A 21,216-nucleotide genomic window follows, 5' to 3' on the forward strand; every position below is an offset into this window, starting at 1 on the left:
CCTCCGTCTAGAAAGGGAGTTGGCTTTTTAGCTTTTTAATTTTTTGGTTTTATTGATTATTTTAGTCTGGGCTAAAAAGTTTGGTTTGGGAAGGGCTTTTTGACTTTTTGAGTTTTTTGACTTTTTTTGTGAGAGAAGAATGTAATGATTATGGGTTAGATGTGATATTTTGTTTTTTGTGGCTAAAATAGCCTATTTTGTCTTTTGTGGCTAAAATAGCCAAAAAAATCCCGTTTAGTTCTTGCCAAACGGAGCCTTAATAATTAAATTTTTTTTTTATTTTTAAAAGTAAAAATTCTGTTAAAAAAAACCTTTGGGGACCATGTTTTGTCGTTAAGGACAGTTGCTATCAGATCGTCTCAAAAAGTAAAAAAAATGACTTTTAGTGATAATTTTAAAAATATCGTTAACAAATTCACCTTTAGAGACAAAAAAAAATTAATTCCAAAAGATAATAATTTATCACTAAATATTTAATTTCATTGCTAAAAATATTATGGCAATAAAAATATTTTGTTCTTAAAAAGTAAATTTGTCCCTAATTTTTTTTTTTCTACTCTAAAACTTAAATTTGTTGTAGTGCAAGTTAAAGGAAATTAAAACAGCAAAACACAAAAATGATATATTTCTAGAGGTGACAAATGGATTGGTTTAAAATGAGTGATACATGTATAAAACAATTCAACTCAAACGCTAACTAGTGCCCCGGGGCATTGGTTTGCGTAAAAAATGTGGTGAAAAAATTTTGTGAAAAGGCAAAAGAATTTTTTTAAAAATGTTCTAAAATTCATCAAGTTGTTTCAAAAGCGACCAAAAATGTTTTGTATTAATTTTTTTGATGTCTTCTTTTTTTTTTTTTTTTTTGGGGTGTTTCGGGCAGTCCTAGTTTGGCAAGACTAAATAAGTGCACTTTTTGACTTTTTATGAAATATGAGTTGGGTTTGAGTTGGGTTTGAAGTGATGTGTTAGAGAGGTGATGTAACTTAAATAAGATGATATGACTTAAATAGAATAGTAACTTTTTAACTTTTTATCTTTTTTCAATAATGCCAAACTTGACCTTAACAATACTTTTATTGCACGCTTGTTTGTAACATTAAAAGAACAATTGAAAATGGAGGAAATATATGGCGCACTTCCGATTTTTAGGATAAGTAAAAAGGAACGTGAGGTAAGAAATATTCGGGTCCCACTTCTATGTTGTTTTTTTCGTAGTTTACCACAATTATTTCGGTATCAAGGGAATAACAATGATTCATATATGTATATTTTTTTTTGAGACCTTACAATCCTTTTGAATCTCAACTCGAGATCTAAAGAAAATTATAGGGGTCTAAAAAAAAAAAAGTCGGAAACATTTTTTTTAATAGTGTGTTTAGTTGAGAAATTTGAGGAATAATTTAAAAAATGAAATAAAAAAAGTCTATGAAATGTAAATAAAATATACTTATATTTCATCTAGTTTCACAAACATTTTTTCTTTCTCTTTCTAAATCTATCCCTAATTCTTCCAACCAAACATAGCGTAAAAGAATTGATACCACTTCTATTAAACCTCTCCGGATTATTTTATTTTATTCTTATAGGTGTCGTTTGAGAAGAGCTCATTTAGGCTCTTTTGGCTCTTTGAGCCACAAAAGACAGAATAGGCTATTTAAGCCACAACAGACAAAACATCACATCCAACCCATAATCATTACTCTCTTCTTTCACAAAAAAAGTCAAAAAAATCAAAAAATCATTCCCAAACCAAGCTTTTGAGCCCAGGCTCAAATAGCCAAAAAAACCAAAAAGTCAAAAAACCAACACACTTCCCAAACGGAGGCATAGTACCTCAGTGCCTCTATTCAATCATTTATCTTATCAATTAACTTATCATTTATAATTATATCCATAATTCTAGCATACAACAATGCTATATACCACAAAAAGTAGTGTTCTAAAGTATCATTAATGAGTTGACATACATTTAAAAAAAAAAAAAAAACAAGGCACAGCAACACTGTGGCAGTGGATGAGACTCACTGCCACATCATTAGTGCTACCACTAATTAGTGGTCTCAAGCATTTTTGTTCTAGCATATATCTAATTATTCATTCTATCAATCTCATGATATAATTTATGACACATAAGGCATGTTTGATGTAGCTTACATGTGTTGTTTATAACTTTTTTATTCTAGAAATTTGTATTAGACTGTTTTGTACAGTTTTTATATATAGTTTATTAGGCAAAAGTAACTTGAACAAGTTGATTTTTGAAAGTTATGGGGAGTGTTTTTGACTTTTACTTTTAGTTCATGTTTGATTCCACAAGACTAATAGTGAGGTATTAATAATCCAATCAAATTAGTGTGGTATTCACAATCCCACCCCTACCCCATTACTAATAATCCTACAAATTTGTTAGATTAATTATCCATTGGATTGATAATCCTAAAACAAAATGTCAAAACAAACATAGGATAATTGGGCCCGCGGATTAATAATCCCAATCCCATGCTCTAATCCTTCCAATCAAACATGCCATTAGATTATTAATTTTTAACCTACAATAAACTGTACAAAACAACACCATAATTCTATCAATAATGCTATCACATTAGCCTTGGTTTGGCATTCTTGCTAGGCTATATAATCACAAAAGAAAAAAAAAATAGCTAGAAAATCACAAAAAAAAAAAAAAAAAAGCTACAAAAGTACCAAACTACGCCATATACAAACAAAAAGCCAAAAAAGCATCGTTCTATACTAAGGGCAATTTTGTCATTCTAAAGTCAAAAAGTCAAAAAAGTCAAACAAGAATACCAAACGATTAAAAAAATCTCAGACTAAAAAAGTCAAAAAAAATTAAAAAATCAACTAAAAAAATCAATGTCAAACGACCCCTTAATCTCATAAAAAATAATACCACACTCAAACATGGCCTTAAAAATAAGAAGAAAAAACAAAAGGAGTCAAAAACTAGTTGTAGTTGGGTTGAAAGTAAAGTTTACAGGCTATTTAAAGGCCACCTTTGTAGCAAAACAATCAAACAACACTTTGAGTAGCTCATGAAGCTGAGAAGTGAATAACAATGTTCTACGCATGATTTCTTTCCTATAGATAGTACTAGTACTACTGGATTCTAGAGGAGCTCGATCTCCGTTCTGATTAGAGGTGGCAAACGAACGAGTTTGAACAAATCAAAACGGGTTGTGATATATATATATATACACAACGTTCCTCTGTAAGTTCTTGAATTCGAATATCAACCTCAGAGCTTCACAGCTAGCATGGCTTCTACTCAGAGGATACAAGGTACCCATTTCATAGTAGTAGCTTCCAATAACCTCCCTTTACGCTACTATTCAGCTTGTCTGTTCCAATTTTTAGGATTTACCTTTCAAAAAAATTGAAATTTTTTATTTTCCATTTTTTTTTTCGCTAAATCTTTTTAATTTTTATACACACTTAACAAAAATATACTTGAAAAGTATAATATTGTAAAAAAAAAATCTTTAGAAAATTTACTAAATACAAAAAAATATAAGAAAAAAAAAACAAACGTTCAGTACATTTTTCATATTTTTGTATATTTATTGATTTTTTAAATATTTTTGTAAAAATATATTACTTTTTGGATTCATCTAACTTCTAAGCAAGATATCTAAAAAAGTAAAAAAAATTGTTTAAAATTTTAAAAATATTCATTAAAAACAAAAAGACACGAAAAATAAAAAACTCAATTTCTAAAAAATTGAATCTAGAAAAATTAAAACCAAACACACTGATTCTTATTGTAGCTTTTGTTGCATGGAATTTACAAAAAAAATCAAATGTCCATGTCGGAACCGACAATCAAACAAAGGTGGGATATATGTTCGATGCTTTTCATCGGACCCTTCTCATATATTTATATTTAACATTATCTTAGATGTATGATTTATTGTGTAATTGCTATAAAATATTTATTTGACGTTGTATGTTACATATAGTACTGTTTTATCGCACATAATAGATTTAAAAATACAAAAATATGAAACACTTTTGCTGAGTTCTCATATTCTTAAATTTAAGATTTGATAAGTCTGACATTGAAATACACACACGTACCCAGCACCTGTAACGGAGTCCATGTAACATAGGTAGCTAAACTTGAGAGTGTAGATCTTGTGTGTCTCATTCTTCATACTATGACCATTTTGTTTTGAATATTTCTAATTTTATAAATTTTTATATTCATATGAGTTGTTGTTTTGGCTTGTCAATAAATTTTGAAAATGTCATTAATAAAGGTACCTTTAGGGATAAAATAATTTAAATTGAACAATATTTATTTTTTTAGATAAACAAATTTAATTTCAAAAGGATAGTAATTCATTATTAAATTTTTAATTTTATTACTAAAAATATAATAATGACACTTTTAACAAATAAAAATATTTTTATTCTTAAAAAATAATTTTCTCTATAAAGTTTTGTTCCAAAAACCCTAATTTAATGTAGTGTCTCAAATCGGAAAGAGTCATAGTTTACAAAGATTGGGTAGTGGTGGTGACCTAATCTGCATAAATAAATCATTAGATTTGGTTAATTTAAACGGGGAAATTAAAATTCAGTTTTAACTTTAAAAAAAAAAATTACAGAATCATGAAGAAATAGAATTTTAATAATTAAATTTTATCATTGATTTATAATTTTTTTGGGATAAATTATAAATACATCCTCTGAGATTTGTTTAAAATATAAATTGTTCATTGTGGTTTAAAAAATTATAAATATCCAATTGTCATAATTTTTTATTTAATAGAATTAACTAAAAAAATAAAATTTCTAACTGTTCTCCTATACAATAGTAAAATTACTTGAATATTAAAATAAATTTATGATATTATTAAAAACTGTTCATTAACTTGATAATTTATTAATAAAATAAGACATTTGTTATGAAATTAAAATTTTCAGGGAGTGTGATGTAGTTTTTAGAATCACATGAGACTATTAATATTTTCAGTAAATTTCAAAAGGTATATTTACTTTTTCTTTTCTTTTCTAAACTTGCATTGTGCTATTATTTTTCCTTTTTAAATTAAAAATATAAATCAATAATATTACAAATTTAACCTTAATTATTCAAAAATTATATAAAATTATCATCTTATAATTTAAATTTATTTATTTTTTATATACATCTCACACTATGCCTCCGTTTGGGAAGTGGGTTGGCTTTTTGGCTTTTTGGCTTTTTTGGCTATTTTAGCCTGGGCTAAAAAGCTTGGTTTGGGAAGGGCTTTTTGGCTTTTTGGCTTTTTTGACTTTTTTTGTGAGAGAAGAATGTAATGATTATGGGTTGGATGTGATGTTTTGTTTGTTATGACTAAAATAGCCTATTTTGTTTTTTGTGGCTAAAATAGCCAAAAAAGCCTAAAAAAGCCCTTACCAAACGGAGGCTATATAAATTTAATTTCTACTACTCAACTGTCCCCTTAAAAATTTCTAGATTTCCGACGTTATCTATTCCAATATATATGTCTAGTCACTTTTATGTGGTTGTGCTAAGCGGAGACACGGGTGAGGAATTTATGGTGAGTAATGGTGGAGATTTTAAATATTTTCTTAATATTATTATCAAAGATATATATTGGTTTGGGAAGTGAATTGATTTTTTAATTTTTTTGGTTATTTTAACCTGTATTAAAAAATTTAGACCAAGTTTGGGTAGTATGAAAAAATTTAAAAAGTCAAAAAGTTACTCAAAAAGTTAAAAAGTTAACACTATTCATCAAAAGTCAACAATTACGGCTGCACAACTCCTAATCTTAATTTTTCCCTACAAACTAATTTTTACAATTTTTTATTACACATTTTTTTCATAAAAAGTCAAAAAATTAACTCAAACATTCATATTTTTTTCCTCAACTTTTTAATCCAAAAAGACAAAAAGTGCGCTTATTTAGGACACCCCAAACAATCCCTTAGTTTGGGAAGGGCTTTTTGGTTTTTTGAATTTTTTGACTTTTTTTGTGAGAGAAGAGTGTAATGATTATGGGTTGGATGTGATGTTTTGTTTGTTGTGGCTAAAATAGCTTATTTTGTCTTTTGTGGCTAAAATAGCCAAAAAAGCCCACAAAATCACTTCCTAAACTGTATATGTGGTATTTTGAAAAGTTAATAAAAAGTTGATTTTTTAGTTTTTTGATTTTTTGGGTGATTTTTTTTTTGTTTGGTTTGAATTTTCTAGGTTAAGTTTTTTAAAAATTGAATTTTTTATTTTTCGTATTTTTTTGTTTTTAGTGAATATTTTTAAATTTTTAAACATTTTTTTTTTACTTTTTTAGATGCAACTTACTTAGATGTATCTAAAAAGTAAAAAATTTATAAAAAAATATTTTAAAAAATTAATAAATACATAAAAATACAAAAAATATATTGAATTCTTGCAATTTTTTTTGTATATTTTTGGCATTTAGTGAATCTTTAAAAGGTTTTTTTCACAAATTTTTTACTTTTTAAGTATATTTATGTTAGATATGTCTAAAAATTGCTTAAAATATTAAAAAAATTTAGTAAAAATAAAAAAATACAGAAAACAAGAAAGTAAAATTTTTTAAAAACTATTTTCATAAAAACGAAACTAAACAAGCTATAAAAAAAGTTAAATAGTCAAAAAAAATTGACTTTCTTGTTGTCAAAAGACCCCATAATGTGGATTCTATACCTAAGTAAAATATTTGATAAAAATATTAATAAAATATTTAATTTTTAAAATATTTTTCATTCATGATTTGGATGATTTGGTAGATAAATAGATAGATTGATTTTGATTGTGACAGGGTTGTTATCTATCTATACTATATATTAAGTAAAAGGGGATTTTTAACCCCAAAGTCTGTGGGAGTTCTTAATCCTAATTTTTTAATTTTTTGATTTTAAAAAAAAAACTTCAGCATTTATTGACTTCTCCCAACCCACAATCTCTTTTGACTTCTCTTATAAATATTGCAACACTCTTTTTCAATTTCTCCCATATACTATGGTTACACACAAAAATTAAAAAAAAAAAAGAATTTAACTATAGATCTCAAAAAGATATAACATTTAAATTTAAATTTTGATTTAATAATATAATTATGTATTTTTTTATGTATATCTATCAAAATTTAAAATCACTTACTGCAGTAGCCTTTTTAATTTCTCCTGTACACTATGGTTAGTGATAAGATTTTTAAATTGTTTTTATAAAAAATCTTAAAAAACATAATTTATATATTAAAAAAATTAAAACAAATATAAATATCTATAATTATCCCGTGCATAGCACGGGTGATAGGCTATCTATACTTACTATATATTAAGCAAAAACGGATTTTTAACCCCAAGGCCTGTGGGAGCTTCAATATCCCAATCTGAATTTTCTATATTTTTTATTTTTTATTTAAAAAAAAACTCAACATTTATTGATTTGGTTAAAATTCTCTGATCAACATTTATTAACTTTTTTTAATCCACATATCTTTTCACATGCTTGCATTCATTGATTTGGTCAAAATTTCCTAATCAGCATTTAAAATCTCTTTATACAAATAATTATAGATACAATCCGTATATAATTACTGCAGTACCCTTTTCAACTTCTCTCATATACTATGGCTAGTGATAAGATTGTTAAATTATTTTTATAAAAAATCTTACAAAACAAAATTTCTATATTAAAAAAATCTAAAATAAATATAAATGTGTATAATTATTTCGTGCATAGCACAGGTGATAGGCTAGTATTTATAAATGGAATAGACTGTTGCTTAGTTGTCGCTAATGGAGACAAGTGGGGTTGGTGATGTGGGTAGATCTCTTAATGCACTTCTTCATTGACACAAGTCCAACACGATTCAATAGCCATGTGTGCTAGAGTTTATAAGTTATTTATTTTAGTTTTTAGTGTAATTTAAGTTAAAATATTATGTTTGGTATAATTTAAATTAATCAATTTATAGTGTAAATCAAGTTATTTTTCAGCTTATCTCAAAAGCTGGTCAAAGGATGTTTAAATTTTTAAGTTAAGCATGCAGCTAGTGTGGAGGGCTAAAATTATTTAAATACCCTCGTCAATACTCAAATATTAATATTAATATTAACTAATATTAATATTAATTAAAAAAAAATTGTATATTTCTAAAGAAAAAGAAAAAAATCAATATTAATTGAAAATTTAATTGGTATTAATTATTAATAAATTCATATTGTATATTTTTATATTAATTAAAAAATAAAAAATTGTATATTTATGAAGAAAAAGAAAAAAATCAATATTAATTAAAAAAATCAATATTAATTGGTATTAATTATTAATAAATTAATATTGTATACTTTTATAATGAATTAATTATTAATTGATACTAATTAATAACAATTGTTGATTATTAATATTAATTTATACTAATTAATAATTTTAGTATTAATTGAGACTAATTAAGCCATTAACTGATACTAATTAATAATTTTAGTATTAATTGATACCAATTAAGCAATTAATTAATACTAATTAATTTATAGTGGAAAATAATTGTGGCAATAATACTTCCATTCATTTTTAGCAAATGTATCAATTTTTATATTAATTAATACTAATTATATTAACTTTTATTAATGAAAATTAAAACTGAAAAAAATGACAAAATGATCATTTTTATATCATATAAGGGTAAAAAAGACAATTATACAGTAAAAAGCTATTTTACAGCTTATTAACTAAACACTACTCTGCTGCTTAAATTCATAATCCCATAGCTGCACCAAACAAATTAACAGCTTATGTTCACAGTTATAAATTATAATCTGTTAAGTTATAATCTATAATCGTTTTTCTACAGCTCTACCAAACGGGGCCATATAGGTTTCGTTTCGCTATCTTGATTGGGATTAAAAAACATATAAAAGATAAAATAAGTTAAATAATTTAATAAAATAAAATATTATATTTAAATTATAATTATTTCACTTCTCTTTTTTTTTCTTTTTTTTTTTATAAAAGTTAGAAAAAAAATAATAATTTGTCAAACGAAACTTTTAGCTCAAAACTGAAAAAATCTCAATTCCAAAAAACTAATTAAATTTTTTTTTGCTAAACGACGACATAATTATGTGTTTGGTTTGGCTTTTAAAATATTTTTTTGTTTATTTTTATTAATTTTTGTACTACTTTTTATATGCATATAAAATAAATTAACTAAAAATATTTTTTTAAAAAAATAATAAATGAAAATTTGAACAAAAATCAATGTGTATTTTTGTTAGGATTTTTATTTATTTTTAATGAATTTTTTAAATATTTTAATTAAATTTTTAAAAAAAATTTAGATGTATATATACATTTAAAAAGTATAAAAAAATTACTAAGATATGAAAAAAATTTAGTAAAAAAAAAAAAAATCATAATATTAAAAATTGTAACCAAACAAAAACATGTGATTGTCGTGTTATGCTTTTTTATATATCTATACTAATAAGAGTGAGGCACTTGGGGTTTAGTATGTGTTGCTTTTCCTATTGCCAATTTTGCACCTCTTTTGGTGTTATTTACATTTTTTTTTTTGGTCTTATGCAAGGCTTGTATTTTTTATTTTCAATTTTGCCCCTCTTTTTGATGTTATTTACAGCTTTTTGGGTCTTTTATCTCTGCCTAATATATTTAGAGTAAATTATAAATACACTTATTGGGATTTGTTTAAATATGAATTATTCCCTATAATTTTACAAATTATAAATACTTTTCTTCTCAGATTTTTATATTATTGTCTCCTATACAACAACAAAATCACTAAAATTGTTAATTAAAATATATTTATGAAGTTATTAAAAGTATTAATTAACTTAATAATTTATAAATAAAATGACTGAAATTATTTTTAGTCTTATTAGAATTTCAATGAATTTGCCTTGCTTTTTTGGAAATTATTTTTTAATTGTATATTTTGATTTTGTATTGGGATAATGAGTTAGCAGTGGTGGTGGAAGTAAAAATGGTACTTATAATGCCAATGACAATGGTGGTGCAGATAGAGAGGCAATAAAAGGGTAATGTAGTGATGATGAAAATTAGGTGGTGGCGGTGGTGTAATAAAGGCAGTGGAATGATGGCAATTATTGTGGAGGTGGAACGATGGTGGTGGTTATAACAACGGTGACAGTAGTTGTGGATGTGAAGGGTTCTAATAGCTGTTGCAGTGGTGGTGGTAATGACAATATAACAATCTATCTACACTATATATATAAGCAAATGTAGTGATCTCTTAAAAAAATTCAAAACTCTCAATCCTAACATCTCATGAACCTCTTTCCTACGTGACACATCCATTCTTCTCTCATTCTATTTTCCTATTTTTTCTTATCTTTTTTTTTATATTTTTTATTTCACTTTTTAATTACTTATGACATGGATATAAAAGATTTTCAAAATATTTAAAGATAAAAGATTTTCAAAATATTTAAAAATAGAAGATGAGTTTGACTCTAATTCAAATTTCTTCATCAAAACTCTCAATCCTAACATCTCATGTACCTCTTTCCTACGTGGCACATCCATTCTTCTCTCATTCTATTTTCCTATTTTTTCTTATCTTTTTTTATTTTTTTATTTCACTTTTTAATTACTTATGGCATGAATATAAAAGATTTCCAAAATATTTAAAGAAAAAAGATTTTCAAAATATTTAAAAATAAAAGATGAGTTTGACTCTAATTCAAATTTCTTCATCAATTTATGTGTTACCCAAGGATATTTGAAATAAATAAATAAATAAATTTATAAATCTCAAAACCCAACTTCTATGACAATATGAAATTAGGCAAAAAAGATTGGAGAACAAAAATAACGTTCTAAAGAAATTAAACGGGTGATTTAACCAATTATGCAAAATTTTTAGCATCTTATGTGAAAAGAAGCACATGTTTTAAATCTCATATTGTGTTTTTTGATCTCTTTTACTTTTGTAATTTATCTAAGTTTCTATTTCTATATTCATATAATTTATCTTCAAATTTTCATTTGATTTTTTTTTTAATCTTTATCTTATATTTACAGGATCGATTCTTGCTTTTGATTTTCAATTAAGTTTATTCTATTTTTATCTGATTTTCACTTTCTATATTCTTATAATTTTTTATTCTTTCTTATTTCAATTAAGTAGCTTTAGAAGACAAAATTTGATTAAATTATAGGGAGTAGACACAAAATAGAGTTAAAATTTGTATAATAAGATAACATAATTGCTTATTTTTTAACTACACAAAATTTAAATTTTAGAAAATTATAAGTGGCACTTAAATCTTATCTGATTTTTAACATACTACCTCGATTTTATTTTAGTTTTTTTTTTTACAAATTTTAAAAAATTATAAGTGGCATTTCACTCTTATCTAATTTTTTAATTATTACCCTTTCCATTTCTTCTGTTATTAGAGTTATATTAGATTTTATTTTTCTTTTCAAGTTTGTCTTATCTTATTTTTTTATTTTAAATTTCAACTTTGTTTTTTTTTTTTTTTTTCAATTACTGAATTTCTCTCTACCTCATTTTTCTAGGATTTGTCTAATTTTCTTATATATATATATATATATATATATATATTTATAGTTTATCTTCAAATTTAAACTTAATCTGTTTTTATCTATATCTTATATTTACAGAATCCACTCTTACTCTTAATTTTCAGTTCAACTTTTTTTTCTTCTAAAATTTATTTAATTAAATATAGTAAGATCACTAAATACATTATTTCAACACCCATCTAAATAAATATCATAGTATTTAATTGTTAATTTTTAGCATGTTCAACATTATTTACCATTTTTTGTTACTTGCCCGTGTATAGCACGGGTTACCGCTAGTATATATTGATACTAATGTATAAGTATTTATAAGTTCTATTAGAATTAAATAAGTTTTCTACTAATTAATTTTTATTTTTATTTTTTAGCTTTCATATTTAGAACCATTTAAATTTTTAAGATAAATTACAAATACACCTCCTGAGGTTTGATTAAAATATGAATCGTCTCATGTAGTTTTAAAAATTACATTTCACCCCCTAAGATTTCTATTTTCATAATAAATTGCTCCTTTTATTAATAAATCATCAAGTCAATTAACAGTTTTTAATGATGTTAAAAATATGTTTCAATTAATAATTTAGGTAATTTTATTATTGTATAAAAGAGTAATTATGAATTTCATTTTTTTAGTTAATTATGTTAAATAAAAAATACTAACAACGAGGTATTTGCCAAACCACATGGAGCAATCTATATTTTAAACAAACTTCAAGAGGTGTATTTGTAATTTACCTAAAATTTTAAGTTATACTATTTGTGATTATCAAATAAACTTAATTAATTTTAACTTAATACAATCAAATTTAAATATTGAATTAAATTATCAAATATCACCTTAAATAATCTAATTAATTTACATTTTTTAATAAAATTACTGAACCTTCAACCCGTACCTTGCACGGGCTTTTTCTTCACTAGTTATATTATAAAAATTACATTAGAAATTGGGGGTTTCTTTTCTGTCACCTTTTTGTATTTGTTGGCCGGTTGCTTCATTGGATACATGAATGTTGTTGATATATGGCTAGAATAATGTTAGGTATCATGAAAATAATGTCACAAAAAGTCTTCATAAAGATTATTCACCTTTGGATTAGATTATAGTGTTTGTAGTATTTTATTGTATATTATGCATTCATCCTTAGATTAGTTTCATAAAATTTTTCATGATATGTAACATTACATAATATAGTGTTTGTAGTGTTTCTTCGTATGACTATTGATTAAATTTAATGCACAATACAGTCATGAATGATACATAAATAGAATTTCGGATAAATTATGATAGTTTTAATTATTGTCTTGTTTTAGTTTTTATAATTTCAATTGATTCGATTTTGATTATAAATTTATGATTTTATTTTATTTTGGTCTAATTGATTGCAATTATAAGCATTTTTTAATAGAAATTATCCAATGTCATACTTTTAGAAATAAAATTATAAACTTGCTCAATTCAATAGGTTAACATTAACTAACTCAATGATTATTTTTTGTAAAAAAAAACCCCTAATAGTGTTATCAATTATTGATACAATCTAAAATTAAGAGTAAAAAATTGAACTAATTGTAAATATAGAAATCAAAACAACACAAAAAATAAAATGTAAAGACTAACAATGTAATTTACTCTAGAATTTTTATACAGAATAGGATTTCTTTTTATAATCCTTTCATTTCCAATCAAAACACCCACCATTATTCTCACAATTCTACAAATGCCATTAACATTTTTTTTTTTTTGGTTTACAAATCATTTTCGTACAGTTTCAGACAGTTGATTGGTTGGTTTACTTTTTTTTTTCTTCTGTATTTAAATCTTAAATTTGTCGTGAAAAAAAATGTTACCCTCAAAACATTTTCTAATGAAAAACATTTTTTACAGAATTTTTTTTTCCCAGAAAATATTTTTTAGAAAAAATATTTTTCTATGATTGGTGGTGGTGGTGGTGGAATGAAGGTGGATGTGGTGGGTTGGCGACGATGGTGATGGTGATAGTGGTTGTGGTGATGGTAGCGTGGTGGTGGATGTGAGAGTAGCGGTGGTAGTGTGGTAACATTGGTAAAACTTTAGTTCAGAAAACGTTTTCAGCCTTTTAAAAGTGAAAAATATTTTCTACCCCTATAACCTTGTTTTCTGTTGATCATGAAAAATATTTTATGTTAACTTTCATTTTCTATTATACTAAATACCAAAAAATACGAAAAATATTTTCAAAAAATGTTTTTTTGCCCAAACAAAAGGAGCAATGTCAACGGAAAGTAAATTTATTTGGGCAAAAAATATTTCACTTTTAAAATGCGGAAACATTTTCCAAATTAAAATCTTATTAATATCACCACACTATCACCACTATTCTCACCTTCACCACCCCACCCCACCGCCGCCGCCACCCCACCACCATGTCACCACCTCCACCTCCACCTCCACCTTCACCTTTGTCCCACTACCACAACCACCAAACATGTAGAAAAAGTTTTTTGTAGAAATCGTTTTTTGTTAGAAAACATCTTATACCCAAACAAACGGAGTTCAATATCTGGTCAATGAATAAAATGGATCAGAAATTGGGTTTTCTGTCTCTGTGCATTTGCCTGTTTCTGTTTGAGTAATGGATAGTGAAAACAAATACAAACAAATTCAAATCTTTGGCACAAATTCATGGCCTGTGAACATTTTTTGTTTTTAGTACTAATTTATCTTTCAAAACATCTCAGAATATGAAAGTCTATCAACACCACTATTGAGTGAAAAAGATGGGAATCATACAACAGATCATAAAGGGAATCAAACAACACTAGGCCGCGCTAATTTTCTAAGCCGCTGGACATTTTCATGGATCAATCCTTTGCTGAAATTGGGTTACTCTAGACCATTGGTTCTTGAAGACATAACAACCCTTTTGCCAGAAGATGAAGCTTTCATAGCTTATGAGACATTTGCAGCAAAATGGGATAAACTCAGAAAAAAATGCAATACCCACGAAACCAATCCCGGAAGTTTGATTATTAATGTGATGACTAAAGTATTCGCAAAAGACATGATAATTGTAGGACTCTGTGCACTCCTTAGAACAATTGCCGTTGTGGTTTCCCCTCTTTTGCTATATGCATTTGTGCAGTACTCCAATTGTTTGGATAAAGATCTCAATCAAGGTCTCATTCTTGTTGGGTGGTTATTGGTCATGAAGGGTATTGAGTGTGTGTGCCAAAGACACTGGTTTTTCAATTCTAGGAGGTCTGGGATGAGAATGAGATCAGCTTTAATGGTTGCAATCTACAAGAAGCAGCTAAACCTTTCAAGCCTTGGAAAGCGAAGGCACTCTACAGGGGAGATTGTGAATTATATTGCTGTTGATGCTTATCGAATGGGGGAAGCTTTCTGGTGGTTCCACATGGCATGGAGTCTCGTACTCCAACTTTTTCTCTCGATTGGTGTGCTTATTTGTGTCTTAGGTTATGGTGTCCTTCCGGGTTTGGTTCCACTTTTCATTGTCGTCCTTTTCAATGTACCCATGGCAAGGATCTATAACAATTGTCTATCCAAATTCATGACTGCGCAAGATGAACGGTTGAGAGCTACTTCAGAGATCTTGAATAATATGAAAATCATCAAGTTGCAGTCGTGGGAAGAGAAATTCAAGAATGTGATTGACTCTCTTCGCGAAAAAGAATTCAAATGGTTAGCTGAAACTCAAATTAAGAAGTCCTATTCGACAATACTATATTGGTTTGCACCCACCATAATCTCCATCATGGTGTTCATTGGATGCGTGATCCTCCAAACTGCGCCGTTGAATGCTGCCAACATATTCATGATTCTTGCTATGTTACGGAACATGCAAGAACCTGTTAGAACAATCCCCGAGTCTATTTCTACATTGATTCAAGTCAGGGTCTCGTTGGATCGTATAGGTACCTTTTTGCTTGACGATGAGTTCTGTGAGAAAATGAGGGTCCCAATGATCAATTCCGACATCAGTATCAGAATTCAAGGAGGTACTTTCAGTTGGGTTCCCGAATCTGCAATTCCAGCAGTCAAAGATATGAATTTGGAAGTGAAAAGAGGGCAAACAGTTGCAGTTTGTGGGCCAGTTGGTGCCGGAAAATCATCACTTTTACATGCAATAGTAGGCGAAGTACCCAAAATCTCAGGATCAGTGAGTGAAAACAGACACATTACAACATTACTCTCCCTCTTCTTATTCTTTTCTTCTAATTATGGTGATTGATGTATATGATTGTAGGTGAATGTTATTGGGTCTGTTGCTTATGTATCTCAAGCACCTTGGATCCAAAGTGGGACAATTCGAGATAACATACTCTTTGGAAAGCCAATGAACAGAATCAAATATCTTGAAGCCATAAAAGCATGCGCTCTAGATATAGATCTTAAAAGTTTCAACCATGGTGACCTCACAGAAATTGGTCAAAGAGGGCTTAATTTGAGTGGTGGACAGAAACAAAGGATCCAGCTTGCCAGAGCAGTCTACGATGATGCTGACATCTATCTTCTCGATGACCCTTTTAGTGCAGTTGATGCACATACAGCTGCAGTTCTTTTCAATGTATGAAAACAATCTCCGATTTCCTTTAGAAGTGAAAAAAAAAAAAGACTGAAAATGTTTATTTCATTTTTTTTTTTCCGAGTTTGTTTTGTTACTGACATCTGATTACACCATTGCAGGGTTGTGTTGTGGCTGCTCTGCAGGATAAAACCGTCATTCTAGTAACTCATCAGGTTGAGTTTCTCAACAAAGCTGATAAAATTCTGGTATGAACTTACACTAGAACATCACAAGCATCGCCTTTTGTATCTATGTCTGCCGTTTGACGCATTTAGATTTGCCTTTTCAGGTCATGGAAGGAGGACAAGTGACTCAATTAGGAAGCTATGAAGAACTACTAACATCCGGGACAGTTTTTGAACAACTTGTGAATGCTCACAACGATGCAGTCTTATCTTCAAATAATGAAAACCAAGGTGAATCAAAAAAATTGGAGGCAGATCAGCTACGCGAGCCATATCAGTCTCACAGCATTCAAGAAAACACTGAAAAGGAGCTTTCGGTTGAGGGTATTCCAGGGATCCAACTAACAAAAGAGGAAGATACAGCAATGGGAAATGTTGGGTGGAGGCCATTCTTGGATTATATCAATATTTCAAAGGGGTCATTTCTTCTTGGTTTGACCTTGTTCGTGCAGTTTGCTTTCTCTGCTTTGCAGGCGGCGGCAACTTATTGGTTAGCAATAGCCATTGAAGTTCCCAAAATAAACTATGCAACATTGATTGGAGTCTATGCTGGACTGTCAACCCTAAGTACATTATTTGTATTTCTAAGAACTTTGTTTTCAGCCTATCTAGGACTCAAAGCTTCCAGGGCTTTCTTCCTAGGTTTTATGAATTCAGTGATCAAAGCACCCATGCTCTTCTTTGACTCCACGCCCATTGGAAGGATATTTACTAGGGTAACAAATCTCCATTGCAAAATCTCTTTTTTCGTGTTAATTGAATCCATACCTTGTTTTTAGGGCACCGAAAAAACATGGAATCATTTTATCACCAAACAAGTATATCATGGAATCATTTTATCTCATTTCCTTTCCTAACTGATATTGTTATGCTGTAGGTTTCATCAGATATGAGCATTTTGGATTTCGACATACCTTTTGCTATTGCCTATTATGTTCATTGTGTAATAGATATGTTGGCAATAATTGGAATAATGGCCTCTGTCACATGGCCGGTGCTCATTGTAGCGGCTCCTGCAATAATAGCTGCAACATATGCTCAGGTAAATCTCATTTCCCTTTCATCCTCGGATCAACAAGGGCAATTCTAATTTTTATTGGTCATGACAACAGAGATATTACCTATCCTCTGCAAGGGAATTAATGAGAATCAATGGAGTAACCAAAGCGCCAATTATGAACTACACAGCAGAAAGTTCACTAGGTGTAGTCACTATAAGAGCTTTTAACATGACAGGCCAGTTCTTCCGGAACTACCTCAAGCTCGTTGACACAGATGCAAGACTCTTCTTTCATTCCAACACTGCCACGGAATGGTTACTTCTACGAGTGGAAACACTACAAAATCTGACTCTAATCACTAATGCTCTTCTTCTTGTCCTGCTTCCTCAGGGTTACTTAGATTCAGGTACGTGTTATCTTTGAGAATTAGCTAATCCAATAATGCTTGTAGAAAATTTGTTTATCAATGGAGGTTCAACTGTTTGGCAGGGCTCATGGGACTATCTCTTTCTTATGCTCTCACACTGAGCACTGTTCAAGTGATGATGTCACGTTGGTATTGCAATTTAGCAAACTACATCATTTCTGTTGAACGAATCAAACAATTCATGGATATACCACCAGAACCTCCTGCAATTGTAGATGACGCGAGGCCACCTCCTTCGTGGCCCTCTCATGGAAGGATAGAGTTGCATGATCTAAAAGTAAGCCTCTGCCAATGGCTTACAGAATAATAAGTACTTATGACTAAATAAATTTTAAATCATCGCCAATAGGGCTTATCTGAGAGTTACCTAAAAGTTTCCAGTGCATTTTGGCGCTTAGGCTCTCATTTTTCAGTCCCTCAAATTTTTATTTTTATTTTTTAAATGGTTTCAGATTAGGTATCGGCCAAATGCTCCACTGGTTCTCAAGGGAATCGCTTGCACTTTCAATGAAGGCCGTCGAGTGGGAGTTGTTGGAAGAACTGGAAGTGGTAAAAGTACACTAATAAGTGCTCTGTTCAGATTAGTGGAGCCTGAAAGTGGCAGAATTCTCATAGATGGCCTCAATATATGCTCTATGGGTTTGAAGGATTTAAGATCAAAACTCAGTATCATCCCTCAAGACCCCACTCTTTTTCGGGGCAGCATTCGATCAAACTTGGATCCTCTAGGCCTGTACTCTGATACTGAGATATGGGAGGTAATGGTCATTCCAATTTCCTAATGCTTTTAATATCTTTTTGCATTAATTCAATGAGAAAAAAGTCATGAAATTCATCAAAAAGCTGATTGGATCTTCATTTTCTAGGCCCTCAGCAAATGCCAACTTAAGGATACAGTAAGCAGTCAACCGAACCTTCTAGATTCAGTGGGTAAGTTGAATTCAAAGGATTATAATGGAACGATTTTATTGGCTTCATAGTTCTCAACAAGACCATATGTCCTCATTTTTTGGATTCAACAGTGAGTGATGAAGGTGAAAATTGGAGTGTTGGGCAGCGTCAACTCTTGTGTCTTGGAAGAGTCCTCCTTAAAAGAAACAAGATTCTAGTTCTAGACGAAGCTACTGCATCAATTGACACTGCTACAGATGCCATTGTGCAGACAATTATCCGACAAGAGTTCCCTAGCTGTACGGTGATAACCGTAGCTCACAGAGTTCCCACAGTCACAAATAGTGACATGGTCATGGTTCTCTCTTTCGGTATGCCTCACTTCCTCATCACACATACACACATTTATATGATGTGTTCTGAACTGGTTGATTTGTTTTGAAGGGGAAATGGTGGAGTATGATGAGCCCTTAAAGCTTATGCAGACCAACTCCTATTTTTCAAGGCTTGTTGAGGAATACTGGTCTAGCTGTGGGAGAAATTCTGTTCAAGGATTCGGTAATTTTTAGTGGAAAACCGGTAAACTGTCATTTATATAAGAGCGACCTAGTGCACGAGGCTCCTGCTGAAGCGAGATTCGGGTAAAGAAAGTCAGGCCGATACCGTGTTGATAAATTTGTTGTATTTGTTAATTTCTTCATCTGTTTGCTTGGATTAAAACAACTTATCTGCATACCCTCCTTCATCAGATTTTTGAGTTGTGCTGATGAGAGGACAGAGATAAAAGATCAAACAATAGTATCACTTTTTTTTGGGGAAAGGGGGGGGGGGGGGGGGGGGATGCAGAGTTCTGGCAGGTATTCTTGGTGTGTTTTACAGATGTTTTTGTGTTGTGGGCTGTAATGCTTAGTTTGCTGTTCATGCTTTTGAATCATTAGTGAAAATTTTGAAATGAAATGATTATGAATGTATTAGCAGGTTATAATTGCATTTTGATTTGTTGTTGATTATGAATGAATAATGGAAATGAATTTACTTTCTTTGTTGTTTTTGTAAGTTTTCTGTAACAACCCTCATTTTGACTTAGTCATACTTGCATATATTTATGGATGATCTTGTTTTAATATGTGCATTTGCAAATCTTGTCTTGTTTTGCTTGAATGATTGCTTGCATGCTTTGTTCTTGACTAGTGTGTTGCCGAGGTCATCTTAAGCCTAGACACCTTCGAGACCTTTATCACTTAGAACCATCTTGGAACCCCTTTAGTTGACCTTCACCTTCACCCTGGCACATTGGCCGAGATGTCACCATCTAGGCCGAGGTACGCGTCGCCTAAGCCGAGATGTGCATCATCTGGGCCGAGATGTTAATATCTAGGCGTTCTAGATCCTTGATCCTTACATTAGTGATTTTGTTCCTGGAATGGTATGACCTAGACCGAGGTGTGGCACATCTAGGCCAAGGTGTGGCATAACTTAGTCAAGTGTTGTCCTTCCAAGCCAATGTCATTGTTACCCTGCTTGCCGAAGCTTTGCCCTTAGCCGAGATCATCACTTGCCGGAGTACTCTTGTTGTTTAGCTTGTTGAGTACACTTTGTCTTGGTCTTGTCTCGTCAAGTCAGTCACCTTTTCGAGTAGAGCCAATCAGCCGGTGCCACGTGTCCCGACAGAGGGATTAAATCAGTGATTGTCGTAAGGAGCATATCTTTTTGGTATCAATCTTGCCTTTTAGAGAGAGAAACGCTAGAAAGAAGAAGGGAAGTTTGAGCTAGAGAGAGTGAACTTCCAAGCTTGATCGTTGGAGCTTGAGCCGTTAGATTCGAGATTTGAGGTTAGAATCTTAACCTATTCTTGTTGTTTTTATTGATCATCTAGCTGCATTGCACGATCAAACCTGTTCTACACGCCATTCATCGATTTAAAGTTGGTTTTGGAAAGAGAAAACGGTTTTCATGTGTTTTTGAAGAAAAGCCTCGTTTGATCCGAAAGTTTGCATTAAGGCTCATGCTTTTGTGTTTGTTTTGATAAAATCCCTGAGCGTGGTTACCCAGGTCCATGTTTTTGAAATTATAGCATGAAATCTCAACTTTTGTAATAGCAAGTTTTGATCTTTGCGTTCATCTTCTTCATACTCATGTTCTTCATGTTTATCAAGAGGGAAACCCAGATTTTCCCGACTTCGCTTTTGAATGTGGCCATCGAGGCTACACCTCGGCAAGGAGGTGTGGGACCTCAGCCTAGACCTGGTAGTTGCCCAGCGTGTTTTTCCAAAGATAAGAAATTGTGTTTCGATTTGATTGACTTAGTTTTTGAAGAATGCCGAGGTCATTTGCATGTAAGCTAGACTTGTTTTGAGTGGTGCATTCAATAGACTTTGCCATGCGTTTGTAGGACTTGGACTTGCCTTGACCCCGACGTTTGAAAAACTAGGTGAGTAGTATTTTTAATAAAGCTATGTTATACGTTTTGATAAAGACTTTGCTTTGCTTTGTTTTGAAAGTATTTGTTAAGCATGAATAATTGTCCCTGTTTTGTATATCAAGTATGATC

The 21,216-nt window shown here is 29.9% G+C and overlaps 2 protein-coding genes across 3 annotated transcripts in view; one reads left to right on the top strand and one right to left on the bottom strand.

Moving 5' to 3' along the window:
* Positions 1-3,046: 3,046 nt before the first annotated feature.
* On the top strand, positions 3,047-19,485 carry LOC114295824 (ABC transporter C family member 8). Of its 2 annotated transcripts, XM_028240124.2 has the most exons (12): positions 3,047-3,300; positions 14,312-15,753; positions 15,841-16,161; positions 16,281-16,367; positions 16,451-17,062; positions 17,224-17,388; positions 17,459-17,753; positions 17,837-18,051; positions 18,227-18,532; positions 18,641-18,704; positions 18,797-19,036; positions 19,110-19,485. In XM_028240124.2, exons 1-12 carry the CDS (start codon positions 3,276-3,278, stop codon positions 19,232-19,234), a joined length of 3,897 nt encoding a protein of 1,298 aa, XP_028095925.2. In that variant the 5' UTR covers positions 3,047-3,275; the 3' UTR covers positions 19,235-19,485. The 2 variants fall into 2 exon arrangements, with proteins under 2 accessions (XP_028095925.2, XP_082775584.1); XM_082919458.1 differs by lacking the exons at positions 17,459-17,753; positions 17,837-18,051.
* The window catches only part of LOC114295822 (protein LATERAL BRANCHING OXIDOREDUCTASE 1), a 40,263-nt gene continuing 34,644 nt past the window's right edge, over positions 15,598-21,216 (bottom strand). Inside the window, exon 5 of the mRNA XM_082919459.1 lies at positions 15,598-15,616. The gene's annotated coding sequence lies outside the window, so the exon portion shown is untranslated. The remainder of the gene's footprint in view (positions 15,617-21,216) is intronic.

This window comes from Camellia sinensis, chromosome 3 (assembly GCF_055761805.1).
Source record: "Camellia sinensis isolate YWXY chromosome 3, ASM5576180v1, whole genome shotgun sequence".
Classification (NCBI taxonomy): domain Eukaryota; kingdom Viridiplantae; phylum Streptophyta; class Magnoliopsida; order Ericales; family Theaceae; genus Camellia; species Camellia sinensis.